The sequence below is a fragment of the Rhipicephalus microplus genome, chromosome X (genome assembly GCF_043290135.1).
Source record: "Rhipicephalus microplus isolate Deutch F79 chromosome X, USDA_Rmic, whole genome shotgun sequence".
In the NCBI taxonomy this organism is placed as follows: domain Eukaryota; kingdom Metazoa; phylum Arthropoda; class Arachnida; order Ixodida; family Ixodidae; genus Rhipicephalus; species Rhipicephalus microplus.
Window position 1 is genome coordinate 333,824,540 of NC_134710.1, and position 18,760 is coordinate 333,843,299.

The 18,760-nt window shown below is 43.5% G+C and overlaps 1 protein-coding gene across 1 annotated transcript in view; it reads left to right on the forward strand.

Moving 5' to 3' along the window:
• The window catches only part of Prosbeta2 (Proteasome beta2 subunit), a 37,850-nt gene extending 19,923 nt beyond the window's left edge, over positions 1-17,927 (forward strand). The window contains exons 6-7 of the mRNA XM_037413605.2: positions 2,834-2,985; positions 17,749-17,927. Coding sequence (XP_037269502.1) covers positions 2,834-2,985; positions 17,749-17,872 — 276 coding nt within the window. The 3' untranslated portion in view covers positions 17,873-17,927. The remainder of the gene's footprint in view (positions 1-2,833; positions 2,986-17,748) is intronic.
• The last annotated feature ends 833 nt before the right edge of the window (positions 17,928-18,760 follow it).

An 18,760-nucleotide genomic window follows, 5' to 3' on the forward strand; every position in this document is an offset into this window, starting at 1 on the left:
AGGACCTAGGAGGAGTGCCAGGCAACATTGACGTCATTTACGACGGCACGTGGATGACGAGGGGGCACAGAAGTCATATTGGCGTGGGCTGTGTAATCGAGCTGTACACAGGCTTGGTCTTGGACCACTGTGTCCTGTCCAACTACTGCCAAGGCTGTGCTGTTGGCCCCAAGCCTGGTGACGACAACTATGAGGAGTGGCTTGAGAAACACAAGCCACAGTGCCAAAAGAACACTGATGCTAATGCAGGCCAAATGGAAGTAGAAGCAGCTAGGATCATGTTTGAAAGATCGTTTACCAAGTACAAGCTTCGATACATCAATGTGCTCTGCGACGGTGACAGCCGTACGTACCTTGCCCTCACGCAAGACAAGGTGTATGGCTACATGGTGATTAAGAAACAGGAGTGTGTGAACCATGTGAAAAAAAGAATGGGCACTTCCTTGCGCAACCTTCTTGATGAGCACAAATCCAAAGGCCGAGGACTGAGCATGGGTGGCAAAGGCCGGCTGACGCAGGGCCTGATAAAGAAGTTAACGAATTATTATGGCTGGGCCATTAAGAGCCACCCCAACGATGTTCCTGGCATGGAGAGGGCCATCATGGCCACTTATTACCATGTAACATCCACAGACCAGGATCCACACCACGACCTGTGCCCAAGTGGGACTGACTCCTGGTGCCCGCACAATCAGGCATTGGCCAAGGGAGAGCCGCTGCCGCCTCACAAACATAAACTGCCCCCTCACGTGCGAGTGGCACTGCTGCCAATCTACAAGCGCCTCTCGAACAAAGAGCTCCTTGAAAGGTGTGCGCAGGGAAAAACCCAGAACGCTGTGGAGAGTATGAACAGCCTCATTTGGTCACTCCAGTCCAAGAGCCAGTTCGCCTCCCTTCGAAGTGTGGAAAGTGCAGTTGCAGATGCAATCTGCCGTTTCAATGGTGGCTGCAAGAGTGCGCTGCAAGAGATCACCGCTCAACTGGGCTTCAATCCAGGAGACTGCTCTTTGCGGCGAGCAGCCGAAAAGGATGCCAAAAGGGTGAAGAGGGCTCAAAAGGTGCATTGTTCCACGACAAAGAAGTGCAAAACTGGGTTGCGCTCTACAGAGGCCAAGGCCACAGCATCTCAGGATTACTGCCCAGGAGGATTCTGAGTGTTTTAGGCATGTTGTGAACTTCCAAACAAGAGTGAACTTTCAAAGTCAGTTTTCTCAACTCTTGATTTTCGCCTATGTGCCTTCGGTAGAACATCTGTCATTTTCTAACAAAGACTGATAGAGTCGTTCCGTTTTTTGCACTAGGCTCAGGAGGCCTTTAGCAGTGCAATAAAGCTTTATCTCTCTTCTTACTCATCATTTAAAATTCTTAGAACACATTTTATAATTACTGTGATGTGTGTGCAAAACAACATCCATGTTTTGGAAATTTTATTTATGGTTACAAGAACTAGAAAAATCAACTAATAGCTTCTTTGCACAAGTTGATGCTTTGGGAACATAATAATATGAAAAAATAATTTCATTTAGCAATAATTATCTCTTTAAGTGTGAAGAGCATTAATTAGTATAATTATGCTTGTAACTCAAAAAGTACAAGAGGTATTTGAAAACGGTTTTCATATTTGGAATCCTCACAATCATCCACATACACACACCAAATTTCATCACAAACAGTACATTAATAAAAAAATTAGTTTTACTTGCCACGTCCCCCCTTAAGCTTTTGCTGTGCTGTGAAGGCCTGCCGTCGTACATTACTCATGGTGACAAAACAGATCGACTTAGGCTTGGCGAACGGGTCGAGATGTGGAGAACTAGCGGTATCAGCGAGGTAAAGAGCGCTCACACTCGGCGACAACTTGACAGCACTACCCTTTCTAGTACACTGTGGTGTGACAATATACTTGTGGTGTGACAGTGAGATTTTACACTGAACAATCGAATTGTCTCTCTGTTTTTCTAAACGCTTCAACGATGCAAGCAAGCGAAGCGAAAATCAGCCGCAAGCTGCTGTGCTACTTGCGGAGCAACACGAATTTGCGGAAACCGCCTTCGTAGCCTTTGCTACGCTGTTAAGGGGCTTCACAGCACAACACGCATTGCCGGGAAGCAGCACTATAGGAAAAACCCCGCGTATTATCCGCACCTCTACTTTGCCACTGAAATTTTTGGGTTTTTGGTGCGGGTTATACGCGCGAAAATACGGTAAAAAACGCTGCTGGTCATTATTCAAGGTTTCTAAGGACATGTGATCTAAGCGTTATAGCAGTGCGCGGCCTGGAATAGAAATCGCATGCTTTTCTTTTGACCAATGATGCCATACAGCCAAATGACCACGCCATCAACCAAAAGTCTATGGCCATGGGCTGATTTGAGCATAGTTGTCGTGGCTGCTGTAGGATACCACAATGTGCTCAGGGTCATCACGCCCATTGACAAACGGCCTGAGAATCTTGTCCCCTTGTCATTCCCTCCCCTTGGGTAACTTTCAGTGTGCTCGCTGGTAAAAAAGAATAGAGGAGGCGCTTAAAGTGCGTGACAAATCTCTGTAATTTTGATCATAGTTGACGGACTCTAAAATTTTTTGTGGCAGTCAATTCGTGAGACAATAAGCTCCTTTAATGAAGCAATTGGACGATTTCTTGGATAAGTGTTGCAGGGCTTAACTGTTGAAATGCATCACGAGGACTGAAACCATTTCAAAATTCATGTCTTTGCCTCTCTCTCTTTTCTATGGCAGTTAATGTGGGAAAACGTGCTACCGATATTTTTCTGGAAAAAAAAAAAAAAAGCTCTTGATGGAGAATCCAGGGATTTTGTATACTCTTTTGCAGCTGGAAGATGGCAAGAAGTTGGTGAGAGATGCTATTGCCGCGGGTATCTTCAACGACTTGGGATCAGGCGGCAACGTTGATATAGTTGTGATTACTCGTGAAGGAGTAACTCGTGCACGCCCTTATGAGGAAGCAAACAAGAAGGGTCAACGGTAAGCCACAGCAACAACCTCTGTTCTCTTGCTGACAAATAGTTAAGCATTTCAGTGCTCCTAGTACCGTATTTACTCACGTAATGAAGCTACTTGCATAATGAACCCACCCCCTAACATGGTTTTTGAAAAATATATGTATATTTTTTTACTGTATCTGTACATTTTATTTTGGTGTGATAGCCAGTGCCGTCGACGATCAAAACAGCGTTAAATCACACCATTATATTTTAATAGAACAATGCTATAGAAGTCAAAACATACTTTAACAACCATGCTAAACAGCTGCAAGCAGAATGAGTGCAGATGATGTTGATTGATGTAATTGAAAGGTGCAAAAGTCGCGCCTTTTGCGGCAGAGCGCCATCTGTCAAATGCAGAAGCAAACCTCTTTTGCTTATAGCTCCACGCAAGCACAGCAGCGCGAAAACAAAACAAACAAAAAAGCTCAACCGGGCTGACGGCACAACAGGCACCCGAAACATGTGCGCTTCGCCATCCAACACGGAATTTCGGTTATTTGGTTTGTCGTAATGAACTTCGTTAGACACCTGCTGCGCTGGGCACGATCGGCTTGTATGCTAGCTACACGGCCAGTTTTACACTTGGCCAAGCATGCACTGGAGCATGAGAACTTGAGCGGCTGGACGCCGCTTCGTCGATCTGCATGCGTTCGTTACAAGACAAAACAAAAAAAGCTTCGGGATACAAAAAATCTTCACGCATTTCGCTGGCCAAAACAAGGATAGTTTGCCCTAGTGGAGAGCGAAGATCTCAATATCTTTAGAGGCTCTACTGAATAGAGTCCTGCCACTGAATAGTAGCGGCCAGTAGCAGTCGGACAGCAAGTTTCTTAAAGGGGTACAAACACAAAAACTTTGCCATCGTGTTTTTTTGCTGCAGTGTGTTGCTTGGGTACGTGTTAGTCATAACATGACATCGTTTGCTGCAGCATGTGACAGATAATTAATTACAGGTCCCTCATTATCGACCAGTTTCGGTTTGAGAGAGCTCCAAAAACAACAAGCCACAGTGTGCAACTACAGTCGATCCCGGATATATTGATCTCGGAGGAGATCACAATATAGTTCGATATATCGATAATTCGATATACAGAATATGTGTACTGAAGGCCTAAATTAAAGCATTTTAGGCCTTGGAAATTGTTAAAATTGCTAAAATAACGATTCTCTCACAGTATAATGAAGAACAAAGCGTGACCTGCAAGCTACCGCACTTTATTTCGCGTGAAAATAGTCCGTAAGCTTGTCTTGCTTCTTGCGCGACGTCAAGTTCTAGTCATCCTAAATATCATTGAAGCTTTTTAAACAAGCGAATTTAGCTCCTTTGGCCACAACAACGTTGATTGACGCAGAACACCGATGCAAGCTTTGTAGAGTGGCTAAAGATTGGTAAGCGGCGGCAGCAAAGGCGTTGGCACGTTCATAACCGCACAGATACACTTCTGGCAGCCAAAATCGCGACATTAATGCAGTCAGAAACAGCTATGTCGTCATCTGCACCGATAAGTCACACACTCTCTGAGATGGCACCTGAAAATGCTGATAAGTCGCAGGATTCACCGAGGCACCGTACGCCAGTGGTCAGGAGGCATCCAAAGTCGTCACCGTGCCCGCAAGGAAAGTCTACGCCGGCGCTTGACTTGTCGTTGCTACAAGCCCCAGTAATAAGTTTTATTGCTGCGTGGGGGTCAACGTTCAATTCAACTCCCGAATGAGGATTTATCAGGAACGATGTGAGAAGTACACAAGTCCAGAAGGCACAAAAGACAACGTTGAGTTCCCACTATCAATGTCACTTGTGCCTTTGTAGCTTGCAGCCGCTGCTTTGATGTGAAAAAGCTAGAAAAAGCGTAGCTTCTGAGACGTGAGTTTCAATACCAAAAACACCAAAAGTACGTCACGAGGTTGCAAATCTCGAAAGCGATGCTTTTCAGGCTCGTGTGCCATTGTGCGCTAAGAAACAAGGAAGGGAATGCGGACATTGCAACGATATCGCCGAGTCACTTTGCATTTTCATTTTGGTGTCCTTGACCATTGGTCTTTTTGAAAAACACTATGCCTGCGTGTTAAGACCAGCAGATCGCACATTAAACATACTGGTGCACTCGCAAGTGCCGCGCAAGGAACCATATCAGCGTGATGGAACAATTCCTTTTCGTCAACTGTGCACGCAAAAGTATCAGAGCTTGTTAGAATGCGGCTGAAAATTTATCTATATTTGCTAAGAAAAATGCACTTTCTGGGCTTCGGTGCAATGCAGCGTTCGATATAGCGGATGTCCTGTTGTGTGGGAGTTCAATATACGCGTGCGCCGGTCCCATACTTTTGCATGGGAAATTCAAAGGGATTTGTCAACTCTTCGGTATATCCTATAATTCAATATATCCGAGTTTGATACGTCTGAGATCGACTGTATTGCCACCTAGCATGTGCAGCTCTTGACCACGTCAGCACACAGAACTGTGACATATTTCTGCAAGGTCCGCATAAATAATCCCTTTCGAATGGGAAACCGGACTGCAGTGTCACCAAACACTAAACTGACCATGTGTGTGCTGTGGCCACGCATTTACGTCCAGCCGCCGAGAAGTATATAGACCGCAGAAACAAACACTGCAAAAAAAATGGTCTGATGTCATGGTGACTTGTTTTACTGACTGCAGCGTGATGACTTGAGGGAAGTAAGGATATCCCTAAAGGCCTTTAGATGGTGTCAATACCTTCAAAATTCAAACTTCAAAATTGCTGTAAAATACCTTCTAAGCTATATTCACTATTGATATTTCGCAGATGATATATGCATGTTCGTGGGTATCGATCCCGCAGGCTATCTCGACCACGAAATTTTGTGTCAGCACCACTTTAATACCGTTATGCGAAATGTTTGCTGCTATAGCTCCCGTGACTCTTTTTCTCCCATGTAATGAACCCTCCTCCTGAATCGGCGTGATCATTTCTGAAAAAAGGTGGGTTCATTATGCTAGTAAACACGGTACTCATCGCATAAAGTGTGTATTTCACGCAGAAGGGGGCTTTTAAAACATGCGATTATTTTGTTGCCAATGGCGAATAGTGCCTTAAGTGGGCCCTGCAACACTTCTTGAGCATGGTCAGAAGACACTGTCGATCGGTAGTAGGAGGCTCCCGAGAACATGCGAGCCAAATGTTATAGCGCAGCACACGGCCTGGAATTCACAATAAATTATCAAAGTCAGCTAAAAATTGCTTTCTCTTTCCTCGACAAATGACAGAAAATGCTCAAAAATCAAAGGTAGATTACCCATCTATCAGCCATTGGTTGATATGAACATGGCGCGCTCTGTTCTTACAGAGGTTGCCACGAGAGGCCGTCACTTGTCCACGCGTGTGCGCGTGATCGCACTGAAAAAGCCACGTATGCGATGAAAAAAGAAAAAAAGTGCTCAAGGTGACGAGGGGAGTGCGATGCTTTTGTTTGCCCCTTCCATCCCTCCGTACTTAGCTTCCAGCGCTTTCGTCAGGGCGAGAGAAGAGAGAATGCGATTGCAGCGTGTGACAAATCTTTGTAATTCCGTTCGTACGGGGCAGAGTCTTAAAATTTTTGCAGCGTTGAATTTGTGAGGCAATACACTCTTCCAGTGAACTAATTCCATGATTACTCAAAAAAGTGTTTCAGGGCCTCTTCAAATCAGATTCACCCACCAGCACAGAAATTGTGGTAGAGGGGAAATGTTGGGGATGCCAAGATTATATCCCCTTCAGGCACGAATTATGGTGCACTCTGACTGGGTTCAAATCCTTCATATCATAACTCTAAGGTACTCAGTATTGTATTCCAAAAGAAAAAATAGTAGTTTTTTGTGTGAGCTTCAGTAGTTAATTGTAACTTCACTTGAACCCCTTTATAACAGAGGCAGATGTAAGAGGCAAAGGAGTATAAGACACCAGTGTGTGTGCACATTTAAATGGTGCCCTGCTTATAAAAGACATCTCATTAAACAGACAGGAAGCGCTCCCCCGTGCATGTCTCTTATAAAGGGGTTCAACTGTAGCATGTAATTAAATACTTCATTATTCTGCTGTTAATCATGTCCCATGTTGACAAAAAGAATGAATTCAGAGGCTGTAAATGTTTGCATAATTAGTTTATGGTTGTATTCATCTAGAAAGAAGAAAAGTAAAAAATACTTTTGGCGTTAGTAGTTCTCGAACGCTGCACGTCGAACAACTCGTCAAACATCGTATTGGGTCATTCCTGCTAAACATTGCAGCCATTTTGGCGACCATCTCAAATGTACTTGAAAAAAGACGTGCTGGTCTACTGCATTGAAAACAGTGCATTGCTAGAATATTTCAGAGAGAAAAAAAGTTTTCGTTTCATCTGAACTTTCCAGAATGCCGTCTGGGTGTTTGTAAAAAAAAATGTATTTTAAAGGTATTGCTTCCTCTTTCTATACCAAATTTAATCTACATATTGAGTAAAAGTGCTTGTGTAAAGTGTTTGAAGCTCAGTAATATTAGCACAATTTTTCTGCCACATACAGTACAATGTTTCCAAGAATTTAGCCAAAATGTGTTACATTTGCATTTTTGCTATGGCAATACTGCACTTTTTATGAATATTTGAGCAATGACTACTTCACAGAAAGTTTATATTGCAGAAAAAGTATATTTAGACCCCTCGAGCTGCTATACTTGACAATAAAAAAAATCTCGTATTTCACAAAATCGTTATTTTTGTCCACATTCAGAGGCATTTTGCACCATGTAGTGGTCCAATTAAAAATCATTCACTTTTATACCTAAAGCGAAAGCAAAAAAACAGTTTGTTTCATATGGGAAGTTTTATTAATACAATTTTGGTTTAGTGAAGCAAATAATAGTTGAAAATTTACCATTGATGGCTATCGGGCATTTGGTCATACGACAGCTTCCGCCTTGCAGTTACCGTTGCCATTGATGGGAAAGGTAGAAATTAATTTCTTCCTTAAAACAAAACTTGTAATGATAAAACTGCCCATATGAAAAGAACCGTTTATTTCTTTTCGACTTACTGTATTTATTGGAATTTAGGCCGACAGTTTTTTCTTTTTTCAAATTTCCTTGTATCAAACTCCGGGGTCTGTTTAAAGGGCCACTCATCATGTTTGACAATTTTGAGCTGACAAGAGCAATCCGTAGATGAGGCATTCATGATCACGTGTGCCAAAATTTGCAACGCTACGGGCCGCGGAAATGGGTCAAATTTCAAGATGAACGCTGCTCCCCCTTCTTTTTGCTGGCGTGCACCCAGACAATGAGGGCATGACGTGCACACATGAATGGCCCTACGTACACGGCAATGCAGTGACATTGGTCCTCTACGTAGACAACTATGCTCTGACGTTGCCAATAGTGGCCCGTGACATGGCGAAAATTATTTAACACAACATGCGTAGTTTATGTATTTGTTGCTTGAAGAGATTAATAAATCTAGATAAATAATGAGAGGCAATAAGGGAATGTGAGTGTTCTTTTTTTTTTTCCCGTGAATTTTTACGAGATGCGGGGCTAATGTGCCGGCTTTTCACATGCGTTCCTGTCCCCGCGATTCTGCGGTCAGCGCGTCGAGCAGATGACAGCCGTGGAACATTACTATGCGTTCGCGCACTCATTGTGCTCATTTATTCTACCGCGTCTAAGCCAGCGTTTCCAAACCATCCCGCAAAAACAGGCAGCTGACCTCAAAACAACGCTGGTCAACAAAAAAAAATTTAAAAAATAACGCCACTCGCGAGCACAGTTGTTAGGCTTGTTTGGACACGCCATGCGCACGTGACCTCTTGGTCGGATGCCGGACAGGGTAGGGAATAGATTTGGCATGCGAAGGCTATGCAAAGGTCTAGCGGCTACACAAGGGTTTCCAGCTGGCCTCCTCTCATCCTCCTTTCGCGCCACTTCAAAAAAAGTTTTCTGAGCTGGTAATGAATCGATTCAAGAAATTTTTGTGGCAAAATGTTTCTCATCAGACACCCAACAACTTTTATGGTCTAACTAAAATTTGGTAAGGGGCCTAATGAGTGGCCCTTTAAATTCGAGGATTTTGAGAAATGTGCCATTTTTCATTGAGAAAAGTGGTGCGCAACTACGCCACCTAGACGGCATTTTAGCCGTTAGTAGCCGAGCCAACACCTGGCTTCATTTGTCATTTCAAGTTGCACCTCGAGTGGTCTGCGTGTGGTGTAGCTTAGTCATGCCAAACGGGCGATGTCATTATGGTGCTGCACAATAAAAGTAATGTTGTCTTAGCAGCGGAGTTGTCATCCAACATTTAAGGAGGGACATGGTATGTGGAGATATTTTCTGCATTTTTAGACTAAACATGATGAACATATACATGCTTATGTAAATTTTCTTGTTGATTTTAAATATGCAAAAATTGTTATTGTAGGTAAATTAATTTAGAACATACACAATGCTGCCACTCTAGTGTTTTTGGATACAATAGGAAAAAGGTGCTTATCAAAAAGTGAATAATATTACATTGCTAGACAGTGAAACTAGAAATAAGTGCAATGTTGCAAGCAGATTTCAGATAAAAAAAGAACTGTTGAATGTGCAGATGATGAAAGTTTGGAAGTTATGTCATGGCTACCATATATAAATAAATTTAATAACTTTTAAATTTATATGGGCAGCAAATGAAAATTCTGCTATCATCACTTTGTAATGCACAGATTGGCCTTTATATTAACAAAAAAAATTATTACTCTAGCTGTTCTAAATCATAAGATATCAACCCGACAAACTAGTGAAGTGACCAAAAAGCATGTTTTGAGGAAACTGCGAAGAACAAACAAAACTTGTTTATTTACATAACTGTACTTGAGAAAGCTCAGTATGCACTGGGCATATAGTCCTTTTGACTATGAGCCCCTGTGTGGTGCTTTTTCAGCGATGGTGCATGTTTTCAGTTGCTTGTCACTTCTTGGCTGATGCTGCCATGTGCCCGCCCCGCCGCGGTGGTCTAGTGGCTAAGGTACTCGGCCGCTAACCCGCAGGTCACGGGATCGTATCCCGGCTGCGGCGGCTGCATTTCTGATGGAGGCAGAAATGTTGTAGGCCCATGTGCTCAAATTTGGGTGCACAATAAAGAACCCCAAGGGGTGGTGGTCGAAATTTTCGGAGTCCTCCACTACGGCGCTCATAATCATATGTTGGTTTTGGGACGTTAAACCCCACATATCAATCCATCAATCAAGCTGTCATGCGCCCTCGATCCTTTTCAGCCATGCGGCTGTGGTCTTGCCAGCTGGGGTTTAGGCTCAGCTCTTTCATGATGTCTTCCGATGCCCTTTCATTGCCTGCGTTGAACTTGAGCACTGCTTCTCCCACAGCTGCCTCCACCTCGCATGGAGCAGATAGCCAGGAGACTCCATCAATAAGGACTCAAACTCAAGTCATATGCATGAAGTAGCGAATAGGAGGGCGCTCTGATACCTCTTTTTGCTGCATATTTTTAAGCTGCCAGTGGCTGAATTGGGTCTGTTCTGGCGGGAATACGAAGGGGAAAGACGGCTCTCAAATAGATCAAGATGGTGGCGCTGGCACACATGGAAGGGCAGGGGCGCATCGCAGAAACTGTGAGATTTCAACGTCGATTTAGGCTCGGATTTAGCTAATAGGCGCTGTATAAAGGGCCTTGGTAAATAAAATAATGATATTATAGGCATGAAATTCACAGTATAGGTGCACTAGTAGATTTCAAAAATGCAATAATAAAAAAAGTGTTTTTGTGATTTTTCGGTCTCCACAAGCCATGTCCCCTTTTAAGCCAGGAAGGACTTCGCAGTGGACAAAAGGAAAATCACAGCATATCCACGGAGTAAATGATGATGGGTAGGGCGAAGCTGCGGAAAATTTTATCAGTAAACCATGAATCGTCCGTCCCTAAGTCTATCTGTCTGTTGTATGTCTGTCCGTCCATCTAGTATCTTTTCATCATATATTCATCATATACAAGTACCACCATCTAGCAGACATTTTAAGAACTAAACGAGTGGTAGCTACCTATAACTACATACATCGAGGACGCACGACCCACTGCTTAAGGAGCTTCGTCCCTAAAATGTGCGCCACTAGAGGGGATACAGCGTGGGACTACATCCCAGGAACTTTGATTGTGCGCTCTTTTAAGATTAGCGGCATATCCAATGCGCTTGATGGCACCGAGGATTGTGCATTGTTTGAAAACAGTGACAAAAAATTTAGCAATGACGGCTCAGAATGAGCACGGCATCTTTACGATGCAAATAATTAGAAGCAGCGCAGAAAAGAGAAACACACTACTAGACTAGCAGCTGTATGTTTCTCGAGTTATTTGCATCATGAACCAACTGCTTTGTTTCATCTTCATGTTCAATAAATGTTTTCTCTTTTTGAATGCTGTCATTGCTCAGCTCTGTTTCGTTCGGCCTACGTTCGGGGCACGGTGTAAGATACAATAAGTGGGGACACTCGAGGCGCGATCGACCAGATAAAGTAACAGCGACGCGCGTCTTTCGGGCTGCTGCCGGCAGCGTGCCTAACGGCGAGTAGGCGCAACTTGAAGACAGAAAGAGGCATTGCTATAACAACCGGTCCTTTGCGGAAAATTCTAATTAAATGGTACAGGAGCGTTGTCCGTGCCAAAGAGTGAAAATAGATTACTGTTGTCTGCAAGCATGGCGGGGGCTTGAGCAACATGGAGAGCATGATCTACATGCCTCTCTATGGAACGCATGCAAATATTTGAAGTGGTTCTCGCACGTCCTGTGAACTTTATAACTGCTTGGGGCATAACAGATACGCACATAACTGATATGCTTTCCAAAATTTTGTATCAAGTGGTTCTTTATTTAAATGCGCTAGTTTTCGTGCACTCGCTGATCGTAGGCAGGGCACTCGTATAGGCAAGCTGGTTTTGCGAAGCGTGCGAACGGCATATGGAGCCGCACCTTCTTCTGATGACGAGCAAAGCAGAACTTGAATAAGACCACATGGTTGCTTGTAAAAAGAGAAGCAACCACTCAGATACCTTCACCAATTTGTTGGCGTGCTATACTTAGATACCATCTGGTGTTGCGCCATTCTCTTTTCGCTGCTCTTACGAAAACTATACAGCGAAAAGTTCACGACCGTGTTATTACCCGCTAGGAGACAGCTTTACGGGGGACCCTGCGCATATCTTCTTGCTGATTTCACCATCCCTTTTTATCGTGCACAGAAACAGGATTATAGTTTTTTTTTTTTTTTTTGCATTGACCAATCAGCGGACCTTTTTAGGATTGCCACTGTAAACTTGCTCACAAGAAGCAGTGAATGCACAACGTAATACAGTAAAAAAAAAGCACACTATGTCTGTAACAGAAAAAACACTATTTATTGCACATATTATTGTGTTGCATAAACATAAAACAAATGGTTGTGCAGCGTAAATTATTCATTTACATTCATGACAAATCATCTCGTCTGTGAAGCGTTTGCTACAGACTGCATCCTTTCTGCTGAGCGGACGGTCCTTCCTGAAAACCGCTTGAGTCCATGTTTTGAGGCGTTCGGGATTAGAAGAAACATTGGATAATATTAAATTTTCTTGGCACGTAGGGTAACCTGACCATCAACCACTAACGAAGCATTTTCTTCCCATATTCACTCACTATGTGAACCTCTTCTTTCAGCAGATTTCATTCATGGCTGTCAGTTTCATTTGGCAAACGGGAATGATGAAACGCTGCTTATTACTTCATGAAATGCGCCAAAGGCACGCTAGCTGCTGAAGTGGCCGAATGACTTGTTTTTTGCGAGTGAAAAGCGTGACACTTTTGGAACGCCGGCGTTGCCACCAGCCTCACTGGTTGCTATAGCTACGGAGTGTGAAAATTTTGTTTCTATTTTTAAGTTGCACTGGCTGGCCCATAGGTGCGCTGCCAGCAGCGGTCCGAAGGATGCGCATCTCTCTTACTTTATCTGGTGAATCACGTCCCATAAAAAAACCGAGAAGTGTCCCCACCTAATGTGTTTGCATCTTACACCATAATTCGGGGTAGGTTTTTTTTTCCTTTTTCTTGGGTTTTGGTCTATCGAGGGGGGGAGGGGGTGTCGGCTTAGAATCGGTGTCGGCCTAGATTCAAGTAAATACGGTACGTATAAAATTAGTATTAGTTGGACCACCACATGTTGCAAAATGCCTCTGAATGTGGACAAACATGATCATTTTGTGAAATTTGTGATTTTTTTTCTGGTAAAGTTAAGCAACTTGAGGGGTCTAAAAGTATACCTTCTGTAGAGTAAGTATTATTTGCCCAAATATTCATACAGAGTGCAGTACTGCCATAAAAAAAAGTTGTAAACATAAAACATTTTGCCAAAATACTTGAAGGTGTATGTGGCATAAAAATTGCGCTAATATTGCTGAGCTTCAAACACTTTACACAAGCACCTTTACTTAATAAGTAAATCAAATTTGGTATGGAAAGAAGAAGCGGTACTTTTAAAATAAATTTTTTGCAGAGAACATTCTCACGACATTTTGAAAAGTTCAGAAGGCACTCACTTGACAAAAAAAAAAACTTTTATGCGACGTGAACTTTGACACTCTAGAGATATGATGCTATCGAGAGAAACTTAAAATGCTAAACCTAATTCACTGTGAACATGTCAAAGTAAAGAGGGTTTCGTACATTAAACCGTATAGCTGGCGCCCTACTCGTTCGTCTCATTCGTCTAAACTAACTTAATATTCCTGCCAAACGAACTTCTTCAAGCAGTCTTTTTTTTTTCCTCGTGCCATCTGCAAATTGAATGCATTGCCTGAATATGTACTGCAGAGCCCAACCATATCGTTTGTCCATGCTCTTTTATCTGATTCAAGGTGTTCCATAAACTATCTGGCGATTTCAGATACTGTATGATATTGTAAAAAAGAAATAATAAACATATAATTTACGATGCCAAGCTGACCGCTGTGTATGCAAGTGTTCTGTTGTGCATTCTTGTCAATTTTTTTATTCTTGTAATTCCTCTGTCGTTACTACTATATTTTTTTTAAAGCGACATCTTTTGTTCACTTTTCTTTTTAACTCATGAATTTTCGTGCCGGCATTTTCACCTGCAATATTTTGCATGTGTGTGTGTGTGTTTATTCTATTGTTTCCAATAATTCACATTATGTGAATACTGTTCAGGACATATCCCATAGTTTTGTTTTCTTTTTTTCTCAAGGTGTATTCACAGTTCGTTTCTTTTGTCTCTTTTGTGCAACATGTACAGTCGCGGCCACTGTAAGGGGGAACACGGAGCGGGTGACCGCGCTCCGCGGAGCGCCACGACGGGCGCCGTGCGAACTATTGCGGCGCAAGCGCAATAAGCGCCGCAGGCGGAGTTAGCTGCGCGTCGTCTGCTACGGTGCCTCCCACTTCGCCTCGAAACCTAGATTGCGCGCGCGCTTTGGAATACACAAACCCTGTAGCAATGGCGCGTCAATAGATACTATTATAAAGCAGTTATGAAAGCGCGCAGGCATGCTGTACGCCTAAATATTAACTGCGCCTTTTACCTCTAAAAGTTCCGTTTGATCACAGAGGGTGGGTTTCATAATTGGCATGCTAAGGAAGTAAAAAAAAATCACACGACAAGCAAGAGATACTGATAAATCTGTGCTTCAGATTTATTATATATACGATGAAGCCAAGACCACGGCTGCAAATGAAGCTTAGATGATGGTCTCCTTCCTTTCGGAGACATTCGAGGCAGCAGGGTGCAATGTCCGAACTAATGACGAAGGCGAATTTTATTACCTGGTTGCATCTCCCCCGGAGGCAATCGCGGCAGCCATCCTACGTGGCAGGGAACTGTATAACGAATCCACAAGGGTGGAATCCAGCTTAAGGCATTCCCATTCAGCGTGGACTGCTCTCCAAAGGCTGTTCCTTGACATTCCATGGAGGGGCTTGGATGCGAGTGCCGCTTTCATTTGGCCCCAAATATTTTCAATAATATTGAAGTCTGGTGACTGGGGCGGCCACTCTAAAACGGCGATGTTGAGCTGGCGTAGTAGGGCTTCCATTTTCTTCAAAGTGTGCACAGGCGAACGGTCGTGTTGGAATACAGGACTAGCCCCGGAGAAGTGCACCTTTGCAAGTTCGCGATGGGCCACTGTGGTCAAAATTTCGCAGTACTTGTTCGCTGTGAACTTACCGTCGATTCTCACAAGAGGTCCGAGACCGTCTTTCGTGATCATGCCCCAAACACCTACAGTTGACCTTCCGCTTTTCGAGACTCTTTGTAAGAACTTTGGCTGGTACCTGCATCAAGGAAAAAAAGAAAAGAACATTTGGGTGTCTAGACTACCGATTGTGAACGCATAAAATAAGGAAACGTACAGATAGCTGAAGCCGTTACGAACTTGTTCAAGCTATGTTTAAACGTGCAGTGTTTGAAATGTCTTTACGATTAACCGCAGTCTCATAAGTCGTCACTGCGTTCTTCTAAACGATTTGGGTTCACGTTAATGATTCCTAGGTGGTCAAAATTATTCTGGAGCGCCTCCCCCCCCCCCTCCCCCCCCTACGACGCGTCGCATCGCCTGTGTAGCGTCGGCCGTTAAACCTCATAATCAATAATCATCACGAAAACGAAAGCATCCGGGAGTCTCGAGATGCGTGCATGCAAACGGAATAACACACCCATTTAAACGTGTATTCACAGTACAAAATTGGAAGCCCATGCTGGAAGGACATTTCTTTCTTACGTTTCCAAAAACAGATTCTCGTGTAGCTTACCGGGTGTTGTCAGGGCGCCAAATACGGGCTTGCTGATCGCACGATGTAGTGAACGTGCACTCGTCTGTGAAGACGACTCGCTTCTACTCCTCAGTTGAACGTTGCGCATGCTGTCGAGAAAACTGCAGCCGTTTTTCTTTGCTCTGAGCGCGAAGAAGAGGCTTTTGGGCTGCAATCCTGCTCTTCAGACCCGCTTCCCGGAGGCGTCGCTTGACCGTTGTCACGGATGCTCTCAAGTCGAGGGTATTTTTGATTTGCTGAGCAAAGAGACCTGGCTTCACGGATGCCGCCGCAACGATCCAAGCATCCTCTTGTTCTGTCGTAACTCGAGACCTCGGCTTCCGCGGAGCATCCTTGATCCGGCGACAAGATTTAAACGCTCTTACGATCCTGTTGACTGCCTTGAGCGTTCTTCCCGTCGCTTCGGCGATTTTTCGCTGCGACCTACCCTTGAAATAGAGCTCGACGATTTCCCAGCGCTCACTCTCAGGAACTCTGGCCATGCCGGAAGGTATTGCTTTGACGAAATGCCACACTAAGAACACATGCAGCCCCTTTTAAACTCCTAACGAGCAGAGTTTTATCAAAAGTGGGCGTAACTTTCGTCGCCTAAATGCGCTGTTTGACATGCGAAGCATCCAAGGCACACTGTGTTAATCTTATGCCCCGTGCTTCTTTTGTAACCAAGTGAAATTTCAGCGACCAACTCCATTTTGCGACAAAAACGAACGTCTGAAATTCGAAGCCGAATACTGGGTGTAGCATGAACGGCGCGCTGAGATAACACAGTTCAAATACTTTCTATCCAGCTCCATAGCTACGGTATTTTGGACCAGAGCGCGTGCGGCAAAGTGGGAGGCACCGTAGCAGACGACGCGCAGCCAACTCCGCCTCTGGCGCTGATTGCGCTTGCGCCGCAATACTTCGCGCGGCGCCCGCTTGGTGGCCCGAAGAGAGCGGCCACGCGTGCCGCGTTCCCTCTAACAGTGGCCGCGACTGTACCTTTTGTACAACCCACTCCTGCTCATGGCTTTTAAAGCAAGCTGGCAGTAATAATTAAATAAATAAATATTCTAGCAATTCACTGTTTTCAGTGCAGTAAATCGGCAGGATTTTTAAAAATACATTTGAGATGGTTGCCACAAAGAATGGCTCTGTTGCATCAACTAATGTGATCAGTCACAGTCATTTACAGTGTTAAATGATTAAGACAATATAGACTACACAGGAGGTTCAGTTGATGTATTGAGCAATGTACCTTGCTTTCTTTTGGCCACAAGTGACCCTACTAGCATGAACAAGTTGCACTTTCAAATGTAGCCACCACTGCTGAAGGGAATGTAGCACTGCCCAAGACCTACGTAGCTAGTGCAGGTTTATACTTCTGTAAAGTCTAGGAGAGGGGTGCTTTTAAACTGATCATCAATATAAAAAAATCTGTGATCTCTCCTGCTTGATGTGGGAAATTTTTTATGAATTCAGTGCAGTGTGTGTCCACATGTTTATGCTGCAGTACACTGCCTTGTTGCTTATAGTTTGGAAGAGAGTTACAAATAGTCGTAAAAGCGTTGGTGTGTACTCTTTAACTGCAAATAAGGAGCACACAGCTTATAGTTTGATTCCAAGCAGTAAAAACATTTTTGGTGGTAATAAACAAGTTTATGCAAAAGACAATGCATATCTGCTGTTGTTCTGACTGACTGCTCTTATGGGTTCGTTATATTTACAGTTGCAGTTGGACCTCCTTATAGGAAACATGTGCCAGGGAGCAGTTCTTGTCACTTACTATATGAGGGGTCTTTTCTGATCCTCATTTTTATGATCAACCCCTATTTCGATGTAGGCACCGATACGTCTCTTACATCAGTTTAAAGAGGTTCAGCTGTACTTTGTAGATTTGTTTTGCCATACTTAAGTCCATTGTGGTGGCAAACTTTATTTTTTGTCTCATCCCTTCACAGACACCTCAGCTACAAGTACAAGAAGGGCACATCTGCTGTCTTGTCAACCAAGGTAGTTCCCATTGAAGTGGAAGAGACAATTGTGAAGCACCACAGAGATGCTGAAGCCATGGACACAGCTTGAGATGAATTTCAGTTCCGTACAAGTTAAAATAAAATGGCTCTTCAAAGCTGTGCAACAGTGTTGTGCTCTGTGTGTAAATCTGAATACTAGCCATCTACAAAACTAATTTGTCTGATGGTTACCCAGCCTAGCATTCTTTTGCTTACATTGATTAGTTTTCTTGCAAATGTAAATTTCTTATCCCTGAAATAAACACCTTGCAGTTTATAAGAGATTTTTATGCCTTTAATATTATGCTAAGAGATAAATGATTTCCATATTTAGCCTGAAGAAAGCCAAGACTTTGTCTTCTAGCTGAGGTACATACATAGTGGGAATTCCAGTTGCGTGCGCAAAAGGTGAGGTTTGTCACGCAATTTTTTGTGCGAGCTGTATTGGTAATATATGGACTTTGAAACTATGCAAATGTGTTCTGTGTGTGGTGTGGAAAAATATTAATACTGTTACCATTATAGATTAAGCATAGCATGTACGATGCAGAGGTTATGGGTTCAGGTCCCACTGGCAGCAAGTGGTCTTTTTCTTTTGCATCTCTCTTCTTATGAAACTGTGCACCATTTTAAGAACGAAATTAACTCTATGGTTTATCTGGTTCTGTTGGCATTGTGCTAACAGTAAGGTTAGCCTGTTGTTTCCCACAATCTCTACTCAATTTTGTACTGGTATACCTTTTAACGCCAAAGTGTTAAAGAGCTCATTTCACAAAAATTCCAGATGGCTTTTTTGGTTGCGGGCAAAAAATCATCTTGTGGGTGACCGAAAAATCTAGAAAGATGCAAGTAAAACAAGTAAAAATTCCAGGTCAGAGTGAGGATCGAACCCGGGTCGTTTGCATGGCAAGCAGGCTTTTTATCACACAGCCACAAGTCTGCTTGGGAATAGAAAAAA